The sequence below is a fragment of the Vidua chalybeata genome, chromosome 25 (assembly GCF_026979565.1).
Source record: "Vidua chalybeata isolate OUT-0048 chromosome 25, bVidCha1 merged haplotype, whole genome shotgun sequence".
NCBI lineage: Eukaryota > Metazoa > Chordata > Aves > Passeriformes > Viduidae > Vidua > Vidua chalybeata.
Genome location: NC_071554.1, coordinates 5,945,008 through 5,962,380, shown reverse-complemented (window position 1 = coordinate 5,962,380; position 17,373 = coordinate 5,945,008). Strand labels below are relative to the sequence as shown.

At 54.6% G+C, this 17,373-nt stretch overlaps 1 protein-coding gene and 2 non-coding genes across 10 annotated transcripts in view; all 3 read right to left on the bottom strand.

The window, feature by feature from the left end:
- PUM1 (pumilio RNA binding family member 1) overlaps nt 1-17,373 on the bottom strand; it is an 89,175-nt gene that overhangs the window by 23,310 nt on the left and 48,492 nt on the right. For all 8 annotated transcript variants that reach the window (XM_053964473.1, XM_053964464.1, XM_053964470.1 and 5 more), the window contains 4 exons: nt 10,726-10,877; nt 6,914-7,052; nt 5,375-5,518; nt 1,725-2,021 (listed from right to left, as the gene is read on the bottom strand). In XM_053964473.1, coding sequence (XP_053820448.1) covers nt 1,725-2,021; nt 5,375-5,518; nt 6,914-7,052; nt 10,726-10,877 — 732 coding nt within the window. The remainder of the gene's footprint in view (nt 1-1,724; nt 2,022-5,374; nt 5,519-6,913; nt 7,053-10,725; nt 10,878-17,373) is intronic.
- Nucleotides 3,076-3,167, bottom strand: LOC128800000 (small nucleolar RNA SNORD103/SNORD85). Its single transcript, XR_008434900.1, has one exon. It is a non-coding gene; the product is annotated as a small nucleolar RNA SNORD103/SNORD85 (small nucleolar RNA).
- Nucleotides 12,805-12,889, bottom strand: LOC128799999 (small nucleolar RNA SNORD103/SNORD85). The gene has a single exon (XR_008434899.1). It is a non-coding gene; the product is annotated as a small nucleolar RNA SNORD103/SNORD85 (small nucleolar RNA).

Here is a 17,373-nt window from a genome sequence, read left to right as displayed (position 1 = left end):
TCAGAGGGTTTTGGGAAAGCTGCAAAAGGCAGGCCTCAGAGACAGCAGAACTGCAATTAGAGCTAAGCAGAAGTCATAAGATTTGTCAGCAAAAAAAATCATATGCGAAGTAGAAAAGTAAGGACAAATAGAACAATGCTCTGTGTATTCATGCTTGGCTAGAATAACTCCCTATATCACAGAAAAGTATCTCTAGAGAGATATTAGGAAGTTCTAAGCTTAATAACAGCTCTGTGCATTGTGTTTTAAGGCTTACAAGCAGGTATTGTACCTGAAATAAGCCAGCATTGCTTTAACCAAAGGTACGTGTGCTTACAGTGGTTGGATAAATGTACTGTCAACATGCTTTTGCTTTGTGTGACTGGTCAAAATTTATCTTTAGTAGGATCTGTCTGGCCACCGTGTCAGGGTCAACCCCTGAATATTGCCTCATATTCTTCCCTCAACCTTTCTAACCACTCTGCTGGGGTTTCTTCCCTCTTTTGCTGCTCATCGAAAGCCTTATGGGCATTTTGATTACGTGGAGCTCCTCTTTGATACCTCTTCTAATCAATGTTCTGTATTCCTCCACGTCTTGCCTCCCCCCAGGGCTGCTGTGGTCCCAGGTGGGGTGCACTAAGGGCATTTCCAGATGCCCAGGAGGTCCTTGCACGTGTTCCCTTTCCCATATCCCAACTTTTACAGTGAGCTGTAACACTGAGCTCTGTGTCTGCTGCCGAGGAGCTGCTGGCATCTTCCCACGTCATAACCATGTCATGAGACTGCTGCTGGAAAATGAACAGCTCCAGAGACGTCCCTCAGCAGCCCTGTCCTCTTGGGGATCTGTACACAACCCCTGGCTGGCAGCACCGAAAGCTGCACCCCTGACTGCCCCTGCACCCCTGACTGCCCTGCACCCCTCACTGCCCTGCACCCCTGACTGGCCCTGCACCCCTGACTGCCCTGCACCCCTCACTGCCCTGCACCCCTCATTGCCCTGCACCCCTCACTGCCCTGCACCCCTGACTGGCCCTGCACCCCTGACTGGCCCTGCACCCCTCATCTGCCCTGCACCCCTGACTGGCCCTGCACCCCTCACTGCCCTGCCCTGCACCCCTGACTGGCCCTGCACCCCTGACTGCTCCTGCACCCCTCACTGCCCTGCACCCCTCACCTGCCCTGCCCTGCACCCCTCACTGGCCCTGCACCCCTGACTGCTCCTGCACCCCTCACTGCCCTGCACCCCTCACCTGCCCTGCCCTGCCCTGCACCCCTCACTGCTCCTGCACCCCTCACCTGCCCTGCACCCCTCACTGCCCTGCACCCCTCACTGCCCTGCACCCCTCACTGCCCTGCCCTGCACCCCTCACTGCCCCTGCATCCCTCACTGCCCCTGCATCCCTCACTGCCCTGCAGCCCTGCCCTGCCCTGCACCCCTCACCTGCTGGGCACCCCTTACCTACCCTGCAGCCCTCACCTGCCCTGCACCTCTCCCCTGCCCTGCACCTCTCCCCTGCCCTGCACCTCTCCCCTGCCCTGCAGCCCTCACCTGCCCTGCACCTCTCCCCTGCCCTGCACCCCTCACTGCCCTGCAGCCCTCCCCTGCCCTGCAGCCCTGCCCTGCCCTGCACCCCTCACTGCCCTGCACCTCTCCCCTGCCCTGCAGCCCTGCCCTGCCCTGCAGCCCTCCCCTGCCCTGCACCTCTCCCCTGCCCTGCAGCCCTGCCCTGCCCTGCAGCCCTCACCTGCCGTGCCGAAGCCGCCCAGCGCCGAGCCCAGCGTGGCTCCCAGGGAGCTGCTGCTGCCGAAGCCCAGCGAGGTGTTGGCGGGCTGGGCAGAGCCCTGCGAGAACAGCGAGCTGCTCTGCGAGTTGCTGCTCAGGGAGTTGTTGCCGTAGAAGGAGCTGGAGGCCAGGTTGTTGGTGGGCTGCTGCTGGGGCTGGGGCTGCGGCTGCTGTGTGCCCAGGGGCCGGAAGGGGCCGTTGGTGGTCCCTGCCAGCCCTCCTGCTGCTCCGTTGGCCGACGCCGCGGCCGCTGCCACGGCTGCGGGACACAGAAACGGGAAAAAATTGGAAAAGGCACCGAAAAAGATCCATTTTCATCACACTTCTGGAAGTTAAAACTTAGCAGGTTGCTTTGAATTGTTACAGGTTTTTCTTTCAGGACAAAACTCTGCATAAATCTGTTTGTTCTAAGGGAGCTGCCCACAGACATGCCCAGCTGCTCTTGCTGCTCTTGTGCTGTTGGGGCTGCACAGATCAAAACCAGGAATGGTTCTTTCTCCAAAGATCCAAGAGTCCAATCACTGCAGCCCTACACTCACAAGGGCCAGTTAAGAAACCCGAGTTTTGAAATAATTGAAATGATCCTTCAGCACATGAAGCATGAACTTGCAGTGCCAAGAACATCAAACCCGAGGACTTCTGGCTTTCAGCCAGTTCCAAAGTTAAAGAAAAAGCAAAATAAACAAGAGCTACGAAAAAACAATTAGAAGGCCCATTTCATAATCTGAGCCCAGTGCTGGCAAGCACTACTCACACCAACAGATTGAAAAATCCTTTTAAAAGCCTTGAACTCTTAAGGAACCCAAGTAAATGCCAAAGCAACTCATGGCAAAGGCCATTTTAGGCATGGTGGTATGATAAAGCACAAATCAGGGAATGGCTTGGGTTGGAAAGGACCTCAAAACTCCTCCTGTTCCACCCCAGGGACACCTCCCACTGTGCCAGGTGCTCCAGCCTGGCCTTGGGCACTGCCAGGGATCCAGGGGCAGCCCCAGCTGCTCTGGTAATTCCAGCCCAGCCCCTGCCCACCCTGCCAGGGAACAATTCCCAATTCCCAAGATCCCATCCAGCCCTGCCCTCTGGCACTGGGAGCCATTCCCTGGCTCCTGTCCCTGCAGGCCTTGTCCCCAGTCCCTCTGCAGCTCTCCTGGAGCCCCTGGAGGTGCTCCTCTGAGCTCTCCCTGGGGCCACTGGGAATTCTGAAGGCTCCAGCAGGTAAGAAAGCTGGTGCCAGGGGACAAATTTAAACACCTGCCACAAAACTCTCCAAAATCATTCCAGCTCCTGCTCCTCCCCCTCTCCGTGGCTGCTCCGCAGGCTCAGCCCAAGTTGAGCACAGAGGATGGTTCTCAGCAACAACCCCTGGATGGATCTCAGTGAGGGCAAGTTTGTCATCACTGCCAGCGGAGCACGGAGGGGTGGGGACACTGGGGACACAGCAGGCACTTGGAGGGACCTGAAGCCACCTGTCTGAACCACTGTGGGGGCCAGGACTCACCTGCCTGAGCAGAAGGGGACAGGACTCACCTGTCTGAACCACTGTGGGGGCCAGGACTCACCTGCCTGAGCAGGGAAGGACAGGACTCGCCTGTCTGAACCACTGTAGGGGCCAGGACTCACCTGCCTGAGCAGGAGGGGACAGGACTCACCTGCCTGACCCAGGGAAGGACAGGACTCACCTGTCTGAACCACTGTGGGGGCCAGGACTCACCTGCCTGAGCAGGAGGGGACAGGACTCACCTGTCTGAACCACTGTGGGGGCCAGGACTCACCTGCCTGAGCAGGAGGGGACAGGACTCACCTGCCTGACCCAGGGAAGGACAGGACTCACCTGTCTGAACCACTGTGGGGGCCAGGACTCACCTGCCTGAGCAGGAGGGGACAGGACTCACCTGTCTGAACCACTGTGGGGGCCAGGACTCACCTGCCTGAGCAGGAGGGGACAGGACTCACCTGCCTGAGCAGGGAAGGACAGGACTCACCTGCCTGAGCAGGAGGGGACAGGACTCACCTGCCTGAGCAGGAGGGGACAGGACTCACCTGCCTGACCCAGGGAAGGACAGGACTCACCTGCCTGAGCAGGGAAGGACAGGACTCACCTGCCTGAGCAGGGAAGGACAGGACTCACCTGCCTGAGCAGGAGGGGACAGGACTCACCTGCCTGACCCAGGGAAGGACAGGACTCACCTGCCTGACCCAGGGAAGGACAGGACTCACCTGCCTGACCTAGGGAAGGACAGGACTCACCTGCCTGAGCAGGAGGGGACAGGACTCACCTGCCTGAGCAGGGAAGGACAGGACTCACCTGCCTGAGCAGGGAAGGACAGGACTCACCTGCCTGAGCAGGAGGGGACAGGACTCACCTGCCTGACCCAGGGAGGGGACAGGACTCACCTGCCTGAGCAGGGAAGGACAGGACTCACCTGCCTGAGCAGGAGGGGACAGGACTCACCTGCCTGACCCAGGGAGGGGACAGGACTCACCTGCCTGAGCAGGGAAGGACAGGACTCACCTGCCTGAGCAGGAGGGGACAGGACTCACCTGCCTGACCCAGGGAAGGACAGGACTCACCTGCCTGACCCAGGGAGGGGACAGGACTCACCTGCCTGAGCAGGAGGGGCCAGGACTCACCTGCCTGAGCAGGGAAGGACAGGACTCACCTGCCTGAGCAGGAGGGGCCAGGACTCACCTGCCTGAGCAGGGAAGGACAGGACTCACCTGCCTGAGCAGGAGGGGACAGGACTCACCTGCCTGACCCAGGGAAGGACAGGACTCACCTGCCTGACCCAGGGAGGGGACAGGACTCACCTGCCTGAGCAGGAGGGGACAGGACTCACCTGCCTGACCCAGGGAAGGACAGGACTCACCTGCCTGAGCAGGGAAGGACAGGACTCACCTGCCTGAGCAGGGAAGGACAGGACTCACCTGCCTGACCCAGGGAGGGGACAGGACTCACCTGCCTGACCCAGGGAGGGGACAGGACTCACCTGCCTGAGCAGGAGGGGACAGGACTCACCTGCCTGAGCAGGGAAGGACAGGACTCACCTGCCTGACCCAGGGAAGGACAGGACTCACCTGCCTGAGCAGGAGGGGACAGGACTCACCTGCCTGACCTAGGGAGGGGACAGGACTCACCTGCCTGACCCAGGGAAGGACAGGACTCACCTGCCTGAGCAGGGAAGGACAGGACTCACCTGCCTGAGCAGGAGGGGACAGGACTCACCTGCCTGAGCAGGGAAGGACAGGACTCACCTGCCTGAGCAGAAGGGGACAGGACTCACCTGCCTGACCCAGGGAGGGGACAGGACTCACCTGCCTGACCCAGGGAAGGACAGGACTCACCTGCCTGACCCAGGGAAGGACAGGACTCACCTGCCTGACCCAGGGAGGGGACAGGACTCACCTGCCTGACCCAGGGAAGGACAGGACTCACCTGCCTGACCCAGGGAGGGGACAGGACTCACCTGCCTGAGCAGGGAAGGACAGGACTCACCTGCCTGACCCAGGGAGGGGACAGGACTCACCTGCCTGAGCAGGAAGGGACAGGACTCACCTGCCTGACCCAGGGAAGGACAGGACTCACCTGCCTGAGCAGGAGGGGACAGGACTCACCTGCCTGGGCTGCAGAGGAGCTGATGATGACAGGGGCAGGGGCCACCAGGCGCACGGGAGCCCCCAGGCCGTTCCTGGCCCCGGCGTTGACCACGAGGGCTCCTGTTTGGTCATAATAAGCAGCAGGAGCCAGCACTGGGTAACCTGCAGAGGCAAGCACAGGTGACAGGGCAGGTGACAAACACATCAGTCATGTCCAGGTGAGTGCAGTGCAAGAGGGTTTTTAAAGGAAAAGCTGAATGGGAAAAAAAGAAGCAAGAACAGCCCTGCTTTCCCCAAAAATGTCCACGATTTTACACTAAGAATTGCAGGTAGAAAAGATTTTTTGCCGCCTGAATCTTTTCTATTACACTGTCACCAGTGCAAATTCAGCTAAAAAAGGGTTTGAAATACAAAAGCTCCATTTCTGCTCCATGATACACACAACATGTGCTGGGATTGCTCAGAGCTGGGGCTGCCACGGTGCACCCTCAGGGAACTTCCACTTCTGCATTTTGGAAGGTTGGTACCATAAAATATTCTTTAATGCATGTAAATAAACTCTCATAAATGCTGCTGATACACACAGCAGCAGGCTCCAGAACACAGTGATTTAGGCACCTCATTAGGGAATTCCACATTAAATGAAAGCAATAAAATTAAATGCAGTGACTCTCTAAGGTGGGGGGTTCACTAAGAGAATGCTCCCTGGGAATATTTGCTTTGCAAATACAAGTACAAACATACATCTATAATTGTATATATGTGTGTATTTGCTTTGCAAATACAACCCAAATAACAGAGATTAAAGGAAATCTGCAGACTGCTGGAAATCTGCACAGTTCACTCTGTAACTTAATACTGCAACATTCTTCTTAAACAACAGAAAAACCCAATTAACGAGGACGTGACAGTGCCAGCAAGGAGACCTGAAACCCAAATAATCCATTTTTCCTTCCATTTGACCAGCAGGACATATCTGCACATTATTCTAATGAGCTCAGGTTTGTGCTTTGCCATCACAATAATGTCCTGAATAACTGAATTTCAGCTGCATTTTACCCCAAAGCCTCAGGGATCAGAGTCAGAATTCCTACAGCAGCTCCTCCAGTGAAGAGCTAGAAATGAGAACTAAACCCTGCTCCCTTTTATCCCTTTTCTTTTCCTGTTTTTAAGCCTCTTGGAAGAGCAGTCATGGAAGGAAGCCCCTGTTAAGTCAAGCACCTGGCAGGGATGGAGAGCTGAGATGAAAGAAGGGGACTAAGAAACCTCTGAGGTTTAAAATACAGTTCCCTTAAGCTTGCACGATCCACAGAAAAACCTGGAGGTGATTTTCCACAGGAGCCATCGATTCTTGGAGTACAATGCCAGCACAGGGAGGTAACACTGCTGTCACCTGTGCCACAAGGTCACCCGTGACCCCTCAGTGCTGCCAGCTGGGGACACCCCAGCCCCGGAAGGAACCCCCAAACCAACACAAGCAGGCACTGCTGGTGCCAGGCAAAGGCAGCCCTGGGAGATGCCATTCCCCAGGCTCTCCCTGGCTGGGAATGCTGGTACCTGGCATTCCTGCTGCCAGCCCCTGGCCGAAGGCGAGCGCGGAGTTGACGGCGGCGGCGGCCACCAGAGGATCCGTCTGCTGGCCCTGCTGGTTCTGGTTGGGAGTCAGGGGACGCTGGCTGGCTCCTCCACGGAGCACCTGGAGAGGACACAACAGCCACGGGGTTATTCTGGGTCCAGGAGAGAGCCACTCTCACCAGGCACAGCAGGAGCACCACCGGGGGAAACATTCCCTGCTTTGCTCTTAATTCACTTTTCTTCACATTCAAAAAGGACCTGGAGGGAGTCCAGGGAAGGGAAGGGAGCTGGGAAGGGGCTGGAGCCCCAGGAGAGGCTGAGGGAGCTGGGAAGGGGCTCAGCCTGGAGAAAAGGAGGCTCAGGGGGGACCTTGTGGCTCTGCACAGCTCCTGCCAGGAGGGGACAGCCGGGGGGGTCGGGCTCTGCTCCAGGGAACAGGGACAGGAGGAGAGGGAACGGCCTCAGGCTGGGCCAGGGCAGGCTCAGGGTGCAATCAGCAGGGACAATTCCTTCACTGAAGGGTGCTCAGGCTTTGGAACTGGCTGCCCAGGGCAGTGGTGGAGCCCCCATGCCTGAAGTGTGCAAAACACACATGGAGGGGTGCCTGGAACAGGGGTCAGTGCTGGGTTAATGCGTGGGCTCGAGGATCTTTAGAGAGTTTCTCCAACCTTTCTAATTCCCTGATCCCATCTCCAACACTCATCCTCTGCCAGAAGTGTGGACAAGCCACCTGCCCACCCCAGCTAACGTTTGGTCCCTGTCACCACAGCCCCACTAAAAGCCCTTTGAGCAGAAACCTTACAAAGCCCCGTGCAGGAGCTGGGCTCGGGTGACAGGAGGTGACCTGGGTGTCACCAAGCCACCAGCCCCTGTAGAGGGCAGAGACCTGGTGACACAAGGCTTAAATCACAGGAAATCATGACCACAGAGCCCCCAGTGGGGTTTGCAGGGATGAGTTGCTGTGGTGGGGGTCCCTCAGAAGGGAGGATGGCAGAGTGGCCACCCTGCAGTTACCTGGGACAGGCTTGGTTTGGCAGAGCCTCGCTCAGAGCTGGTGCAGGAATCTGCAAGCTCAGCTTATTAAACGAGCCAGCCCTGTGTCCTCAGCACATCCTGCTGCAAAGGTGACATCGTGGCTGTCACCTGCTCGAGTTATTAACAGCAAGAACTGACTCTGTGCACGGAGAGGCTGGGGAGGATCCCCAGCTCCACTGACTGGGATGTGCCCCCGAGCCTGCACAGGAACCCATTGCTATGGGGGGACACAGACAGATGACAGACTGTGGAGCTGGCTAACATAAGAGATTTGATAACAGGATGCCTTGGCAAAAGCAAACAGAACTTTGAAAATTAGACCTGAACTGCAAGAAGATTCAATCAGATGGATTTACCAGAAAAAAGAAAATCCCACTGAACTCTGCAAGCGAGAGACGTTGTTACATGCATACGTGTGTGTAGGTGATTTTAACCTAATCACCGTAGTACACATTACTAGTCTCCCTAAAATAGTACATAAGTGTTCGTATCCCACAGCAAAATCGGATTCTGATCACTCTCTCCCCATCTCTCTCCATCCCCAACAGGAACCCTCCAGCACAGGCAATCTCTGGGAGCCAAGAATTCCAGGGGGTGCAGACTGCAGCACTGGAATGCTGGTGGGTTTTATTAACACACTATTAAGATGTCACAAGGGTGACAAATCAAGTGTCCACACTCTGCTCCAGGTTGCCAAAGCCTCTGCCTCAGCACTTTTAATGCAAACAATCCCTGCTGCATCCCCTCAGAGCGAGGTTTGCATTCCAAACCCCGCTCCCGACCCCACTCACGCCTGCTCCACGGCCATAAAAGTAATGAAACATCCCATAAAGGCCACTGGCACGGAGATATTTTATTTTAATAGCCTGAGCCTTTGCAGCAGCTTTCTCAGCTCATGCTTGCTGCATCTGTAAAGGCCTTAGAACACCTCCTGACACTGGGGCTTGGTTTTCAAAGGGTTTTCAGTTCTGAGCTGAAAGATTCAGCTGCCAGTTGCTCTTTATTCTGCCACCTCCATCACCAAGGACTAGACAGGAGAGCTGCTGAGGGGACTGAAGCCCAGCTCTGGCTCCTGGGGATTCCCCCTCACACCCCAGCAGCACCACAGGTTTGCTGCTGCACAGCTCAGGCCATTCCCAGCCTGACCCAGGGGTGTTTTAAAGCACTGACAGTCAGTAATTCACCAGCACCCCTGCACATGTGCCACTCTCCACGTGCATGACAGATAAATCAAATTACAAATGTACAGATGGCTCCTGTCCCTTTGTCTTTAGGAGAGGCCAAAGGGGGTTCTCCTCATTTAAAACTACTCAGAGCTGAGGTCAGGATAGGTCATGGAAAAAAATCAGGGTTTAGAATGGCTGGAGCTGTGTCAGGGGAGGCTTGGGTTGGTTTTACACAGAATCAGCTGGGCTGGGAAAGACCTTTGAGATCACTGAGTCCAACGTGTGAGCTGACACCACCCTGTCACCCAGACCCTGTCACCCAGACCCTGGCACCCAGACCCTGTCACCCAGACCCTGGCACCCAGTGACACAGTGACATCCAGGCTCTCCTTAAGCACCTCCAGGCACAGGGACTCCTCTCCAGTGGGCAACCCCTTACATTGTCCCATCACCCTTTCTGGGAAGGAATTCCCCCTGCTGCTGTTCCCCCAGAGGGAATGGGCATGAGCATGGCATGGGAATGGAATGGGTATGGAATGGGAGCGGGCATGGGCACGGGGGCAGGGGAATGGGACTGGGAATCAGGGCATAGGAATGGGCATGGCAATCGGGGCATGGGCATTGGAATGGGAATGGAATGGGCACGGCAATGGGAATGGGCATGGAAATCGGGGCATGGGCATTGGAATGGGCATGGAATGGGCATGGGAATGGGCACGGGAATGGGGGTATGGGAATTGGCATGGCAACTGGGGCATGGGCATTGGAATGGGAATCAGCATGAGAATGAGTATGAGAATGGGGACATGGGAATGGGCACGGGAATGGGGGCACAGGAATGGGGGCATGGGAATGGGCATGGGAATGGGAAGGGACACGGGAATGGCACAGGAATGGGCACAGGAATGGGCACAGGAATGGGAATGGGCACGGGAATGGGGGCACAGGAATGGGGGCATGGGAATGGGAATGGGAAGGGGCACGGGAATGGGCACAGGAATGGGAATGGGAAGGGGCACGGGAATGGGCACAGGAATGGGCACAGGAATGGGAATGGGCATTGGAATGGGAATCAGCATGAGAATGAGTATGAGAATGGGGACATGGGAATGGGAATGGGGACATGGGAATGGGCACGGGAATGGGGGCACAGGAATGGGGGCATGGGAATGGGAATGGGCATAGGAATGGGAAGGGACACGGGAATGGGCACAGGAATGGGCACAGGAATGGGAATGGGCACGGGAATGGGCACAGGAATGGGAATGGGCACGGGAATGGGGGCACAGGAATGGGGGCATGGGAATGGGAATGGGAATGGGAAGGGGCATGGGAATGGGCACAGGAATGGGCACAGGAATGGGAATGGGCATTGGAATGGGAATCAGCATGAGAATGAGTACGGGAATGGGGACACGGGAATGGGAAGGGGCACGGGAATGGGCATGAATGGCCCCGAGGCTGCAGAGTTTGGACAGCGCTGCCAGGGATGCCCAGGCTGGGATTGCTGGGGGTCTGTGCAGGGCCAGAGGCTGCAATCCACGATCCCTGGGGGTCATTCCCAGCTGAGGACATTCCCCCCCCAGGCCTTACCTGCTGCTGGCCCTGCTGTGTCTGCTGCGTGCTTTGCTGGCTGGCCGAGTTGGTGGCGGCGGCGGCGGCGGCCGCCTGCTGCTGGAAGAGGCTGGCAGGATAAACTCCCCAGGGAGTGACTCCATAGTACTGGTGAGGGACCACAGCTGGACCTGGAACACAGCACGGGCAGGGTGAGCTCCTGGGGGGGACAAGGGGCACACAGCACCCCGAAAATGCCTGCTCATCGTGGCTGGTTTAATGGGATCTGTGTGAAACTCTCTGCAAACACAGAGGGATCTGGCATTTGGGTCACGCATTTATAAAGTTTCAAGTCAGACCTGGAATTTCATCACTGCACGAGGTCAACTCTGCCAGCAGTGATTCCATGTTTTTACTGGTGTGCCCTGGTTTTACAGAGAAGGAACAAAAATCTCCAAGCCCAACAGAAGAACCTTGTTTCGACTGCTCATCCCAGCTGACATTCACAGCTCACTGCCATCTACCTTCAGCTCCTCAACAAATCACCAAACGCTCTTCACAGCTGGAGTGCATCAACCCTCAAGTATTAAAATGCTTTTTCCAGCCCTGCTTTGCATCTGCAAATCTTCCCTAAAAGAGGCTGCACGATCCTGTCCCTTCCCACATTCCCTCCTCAAACTTAAGAGGCTCAATAATAATAATAATAATCTTGGAGAGCAGCAGCAAAGGCCTCACTTTTGAAGGTTCCTTGTGTTTATCAGGTCTCAGGACACCACAGAAATTTGGAGATAGCAGAATGGCAGCCTCTCTCCTTAAATAATCCCAGTTAGAATAAGGCTGAGGAGGCTCTCAGTGCTGGAGGGAGGAGCCCTCCCCACCCAGTAACACAGATGGGAATCCAATAATATTTTTTAATTCAACTGTTTGGTATCTGTAGGAAAGGTGAACAGAAAAGCAGAAGTGTTCCTTCCCTTTGATTCCCAAATCCATCCCCCATTCCAAGGCTCCCTCCCCACAGCAGGAATAGCTCGGGCAGAGCCAGAGTCAGGTGTGACACTGGAATAAACAAATCTTTAGAGAACCTTGGTCATGTCTGGAGTAAAACCAGGATTTTTTCTTTTTAAGGAGAGACAATCAGCACTTGGGTTCTGCCCAAGTCTGTGATTCCATGCAAAATGAGGGATGACACAAAAAGGGAGGTGCAAACAGTGTTCAGTGTTAGCCTGGCTGTGACAACGGGGGGAAATCCTGGAAGTCCCTTTTCCTTTTGGGTTTTGTTCCTTTCTTCTTGATTTTTTAACACAGTAACAGGCTCAGCTGAACTCCTGCAGAATATCAAGGAGCTGGATGAGCTCCTGCTCCCACATCCACACTTCAGAACATTCATTCCATGTTTTGTGCCAAACATTAAATTCTTAATTCAAACATGTAAGAGTTACTCTCATTACATTACTCTGGTTTTAACTACTGTGCTTTCCCCAAATTTAGGACTGAGGTGCCCAGCTCTGTGCAGAGCAGGGAGGTGCTGGCTAATTCCAGGCAGATGCTGAACACCTGCATTTGTATCTCACCCCAAAGCCCATCCTTGCTGGATTTACAGAATCAGAGAGGCTGATCTGCTTCTCCTACTCGGATCTGGAGCAGCAACCACTCATTTCTTACCTTCCAACCTGGAAATTCATGAGCAGTGCCAGCTAAAATTGAAAAAAAAAAAAAAAACCCACAGCAAATGAATCAGTGCCACAAAGGTGGTGCCTGCAGTACCTCAGCAGGCACAGACAGGTAAGCAGGGAGTGATTTTAACCTGTTTATCATCACTGAATGCACATCAGACCTCAACTCCCGGGGTTCTCCTGCACCCAACAGGGCAAGAGCTGCAACTGCTCCCTTTTAATGCAAGTCATTAACCTGCATTTGCCCTCAGGCTGCTGGAAGGTGCTGCAATCCCTTCATCTGGGCAAAACCTCTCTGGGAGATTTTAGTCTCAGCTCTAATTATCAAGCAAGCACAGCCTAGATGGGCTTTTCTCCTAGGCAGAGGCTGCTGCCACAGCCTCGGGTGTATAAAGGCAGAGGAGACTTTGAGGTTTGCAGCAGCTGGGTTTGAAAGGGCTGCGAGTCTGGCTCAGCTGCTCCAGGCACAGGAGAGAGGCTCATTATGGAACAGAGTTCTCAGTGAGGGCAAGTGTGGCATCACTGCCAGACCCCGCGGCACCCAGAGCTGCTCCTGCTGCAGGACGTGCTGCACCTGCTCCTGCACTCAGCAGAGCTGGGCATTCCTGGGAAAACAAAAACTCCAGCTCCTCTGGAAGCGGAGATTGCCCGTGCTGTGTCTCACTCTCAGCAAGGAGAGCCAGAGCTGCTCCTTGCAGGGAACATCAGCAAATCCAGCTGGGAGCGTGCCCGGAGCGTCTCTGCCGTGTCTGGGATCACAGAGGGGCTGGAGTTCCACCTCAGCCTGCCCGGGCCAACCTCCCCTGCAGGACAGGCAGGGCCCAGGAGCAGCGGAATTCCCAGGGACCTGGGGGGGATCCTGGGGAATTCCCAGGGACCTGGGGGGGATCCCTCTGAATTCCCAGGGACCTGGGGGTGATCCTGGGGAATTCCCACTGACCTGGGGGGTGATCCTGGGGAATTCCCACTGACCTGGGGGGGATCCTGGGGAATTCCCACTGACCTGGGGGGGATCCCTCTGAATTCCCACTGACCTGGGGGTGATCCTGGGGAATTCCCACTGACCTGGGGGTGATCCCTCTGAATTCCCAGTGATCTCTGGGGTGATCCCGTGCAATTCCCACTGATCCCTGGGGTGGTCCCTGTGCAATTCCCTGCCCAGGCTGGCCCTGCTCAGGTCCGTGGGGTAGCTGCAGCTGCAGGTGCTGCCAGGCCCCAGCCCTGGCAGGTGTGTGCACACCCCCACACCTGCTCCAGCTCAGCACCACGGGCCTGATCCTTCCAGCCAGGCTGGAAAAATCCCAGCACCTGCTGTGGGAGCCTCTGCTTTTCCTGTGGCCAGGTTATCCACAAAGAACAGGAACACTTTGCTGCCTGGAACACTCCACCCCAGAGGGAAGCATTTCCCAGCTGGCCTGAAAAAAGGCAAGTTTTCAGTTTCTTGAGTGACATCTTTCTCAAATGATGGAAGGCAATTCAAAGGCAGCAGTATCTTCCCCACAGTTTAAAATCTAAATGAGAGGGTTTTTTTTTTTTTTAGGAAGTTCTTCCCTCTGCATTCAAATTTGTTCTTTAAAATGCTGCTATTGTTGGGAAGAGAAGAGCATTATCCTAGAGCTGCCAGTCTCACAATCATGACAAACCTGCCATAATGGCAGAACTTTAAATGACAGATTATCTCTGCCATAAAACACACTTCAAAGTTTCCTCTCTGCTCTGAGAGCAACTGTGAGCAATAAACTCTCAACAACTCCAAACTCATTTCTTCCATCTCAGAAGCTCCTCCGAGTCCTCCCAATTTAACACTCCCAGGCACATCAAGGAGGCTTTTTGGCTTTGTATAAACATTTAAATTGTCTCACGTCCCCCCAGTGCTGCTCTCAGTCATGACAGAATAAAAGGGCTCTCAAACCTGCTCAGGCCTAGACAGGAAAGATGCTTTTCTGAAATAAACATCAACATGGAGTTTATCTTGTCATTTCTAGGGTCCACAGCCTGATGAGAGGGTTAAAATAACTCCTATTTTTCAGTGGTGTAACACTATAAATACACCCAGCACATGACACATTGTTTTGTTTCTTTTAAGAGTTATAAATTTAGAATTACTCAAGTAGAGGCCCTGATGCCAAGTTTTGGGATGCTTTAGGTATCCTTGGGGTGTTACTGCCAGTTCAAATGTCTAAAACCCGAGTTAAGCACAGCCTAGATGGGGATTTCTCCTGGTCAGAGGCTAAAAAAGCTCAGGCAGCTCAGCTTCAGTAGAGCTGAGAAAAAGAGAAAAAAAAAATTGTGGCCAACACTTGGTATTTCCTGGAAACGTGGCCCAGTTCCATGTGGTCTTTCTATGAAATCAAGCTGCTGCTCCTCTGCACTCTGCTGTTACCCAGAAAGGAGCTCTGGAGGCCCTGAGGTGATGCAGGAAGGCCAAGCAGGAGCCTCTTTGGACAGGAATCATTCACAACCCTCCTCCTCCTCCGCCTGGAACCGGGGCTGCCAATGCTCTGGAGCTCCTCCCTGCCCAGCCCTGACTGAACTTCCCTCTGGCACTGGCCAGCAGCAGCTCAGCTCATTCATTCCCTGCTCCATTCAGCATCCCAGGAGGGTTTATCGAGGCCTGGAGCAGCAGGAATGTCCTTGTGCCCCTGCCCTTGGCTCTGTCCCATGCAGTCACGGCGTCGCTCGTTTGCCAGCGCCGTGCTGCTGCCTCCACCCAATCTCCCCATGGCATTGCATAATCCCAGCACGAAATTCCCAGCAGCCCAGGCCAAAGCCCAAATTCTAACCCAAGTTCTTCACACACATCTGCATGAGCCACTAAAAACTCCACCCAAGTGGGCAGCACTGGCTGAATTCCCATTTCAGAGCTGACCCCACGATGGCCTCAAAGCTTAAAAGCTCAGCAGGGGTTTTGTAAGAGCTGGACCAAAGCTGTGTCCCAAACCACAGAGTGTGACAGCCACACACAGCCCAGCTCTGTGGGTTTGATCTGGGACAAGCCACCCAAAAAGAGAGGACTGAAATGGGTTTACAAGCTGTAAGTGGAGCGTGGCCTCACAAATATCCCCACTCCAAACACAGCAGTGTTCACTTGCAGCACAGAACATTCCCTCCTTGCTCAAGGAAAGCCAGGCATGGTTAGAAAAATCCTCCTCTAAAAGCACATTCTTCCATAAAAATCCTCTCTTAAAACCATGTTCTTCCTTTAAAACTCCTCTCCTAAAACCATGTTCTTCCTTTAAAAATCCTCTCCTAAAACCATGTTCTTCCTTTAAAAATCCTCTCCTAAAACCATGTTCTTCCTTTTAAAATCCTCTCCTAAAACCATGTTGCCCCTTTAAAAATCCTCTCCTAAAACCATGTTCTTCCTTTAAAAATCCTCTCCTAAAACCATGTTCTTCCTTTAAAAATCCTCTCCTAAAACCATGTTCTTCCTTTAAAAATCCTCTCCTAAAACCATGTTCTTCCTTTTAAAATCCTCTCCTAAAACCATGTTGCCCCTTTAAAAATCCTCTCCTAAAACCATGTTGCCCCTTTAAAAATCCTCTCCTAAAGCACATTGCTGCTTTGTCCCCAGCACTTGGGCAAGAACGTCATGGCACCCCAGCAGAAGTCCAAGGTTCACCGTGTCCCTCAGAGTGCCTGATAAGCTGTGGCACAGAGCTGGCACCTCCAGAATCACCAGTTCTGGCTGTGACAGCTGGGAGGAATTTGGGAACTGATACATGAATGGCTGGAGGAAGATCCTGCAGAAAGAGCAGAGGCTCCACCTTTGCTACCATCTGGAAAAGGGCATGTTCCCAGCAGGAGCCCCAGCAGCTATGGATGTGTTCACCTCCTGGAAGTGGAAATTCCCAACTGAATTTCAGGGAAGAGATCATTTGCAGGATGCACCACAAGCTGAACAGAAAGGAGACACAACTTTCCTGGCAGGAAACACATCCTGCATCTTTCCAGCCTTTCAAAAGTTTGTTTTCAGAGGTTTTCCTTGCTACTGTCAGTCACCAAAGCACATCAAAAACGGAGCAATATTTGTTCTGTGAGCAGTTCCCATTTGCTCTGGGAGCCTTTAACAAAAATTATCCCATTTCATCTCCAGTTTTAATGACAAATTCTGGTTTTACTCAGAGCCAGACCAACATACCAATTCTCCCCCCACAGAATGCTGATGTTTCCCTTGCAGAGTCCCAGATCCAGAGCAGCTCTGGAGCAGGGAATGGCTGGGAGTGCAGAGGGAGCTGGAATGGCTCAGGGAATGGCTCAGGGAATGGCTGGAGTGCAGAGGAGCTGGAATGGCTCAGGGAATGGCTGGAGTGCAGAGGAGCTGGAATGGCTCAGGGAATGGCTCAGGGAATGGCTCAGGGAATGGCTCAGGGCAGGGCTGGAGTGCAGAGGGAGCTGGAATGGCTCAGGGAATGGCTCAGGGAATGGCTGGGAGTGCAGAGGAGCTGGAATGGCTCAGGGAATGGCTCAGGGAATGGCTGGAGTGCAGAGGAGCTGGAATGGCTCAGGGAATGGCTCAGGGAATGGCTCAGGGCAGGGCTGGAGTGCAGAGGAGCTGGAATGGCTCAGGGCAGGGCTCAGGGAATGGCTCAGGGCATGGCTGGGAGTGCAGAGGGAGCTGGAATGGCTCAGGGAATGGCTCAGGGAATGGCTGGGAGTGCAGAGGGAGCTGGAATGGCTCAGGGAATGGCTCAGGGAATGGCTGGGAGTGCAGAGGGAGCTGGAATGGCTCAGGGAATGGCTGGAGTGCAGAGGAGCTGGAATGGCTCAGGGAATGGCTGGAGTGCAGAGGAGCTGGAATGGCTCAGGGAATGGCTCAGGGAATGGCTCAGGGAATGGCTCAGGGCAGGGCTGGAGTGCAGAGGAGCTGGAATGGCTCAGGGAATGGCTCAGGGAATGGCTCAGGGAATGGCTGGGAGTGCAGAGGAGCTGGAATGGCTCAGGGAATGGCTCAGGGAATGGCTCAGGGCAGGGCTGGAGCGCAGAGGAGCTGGAATGGCTCAGGGAATGGCTC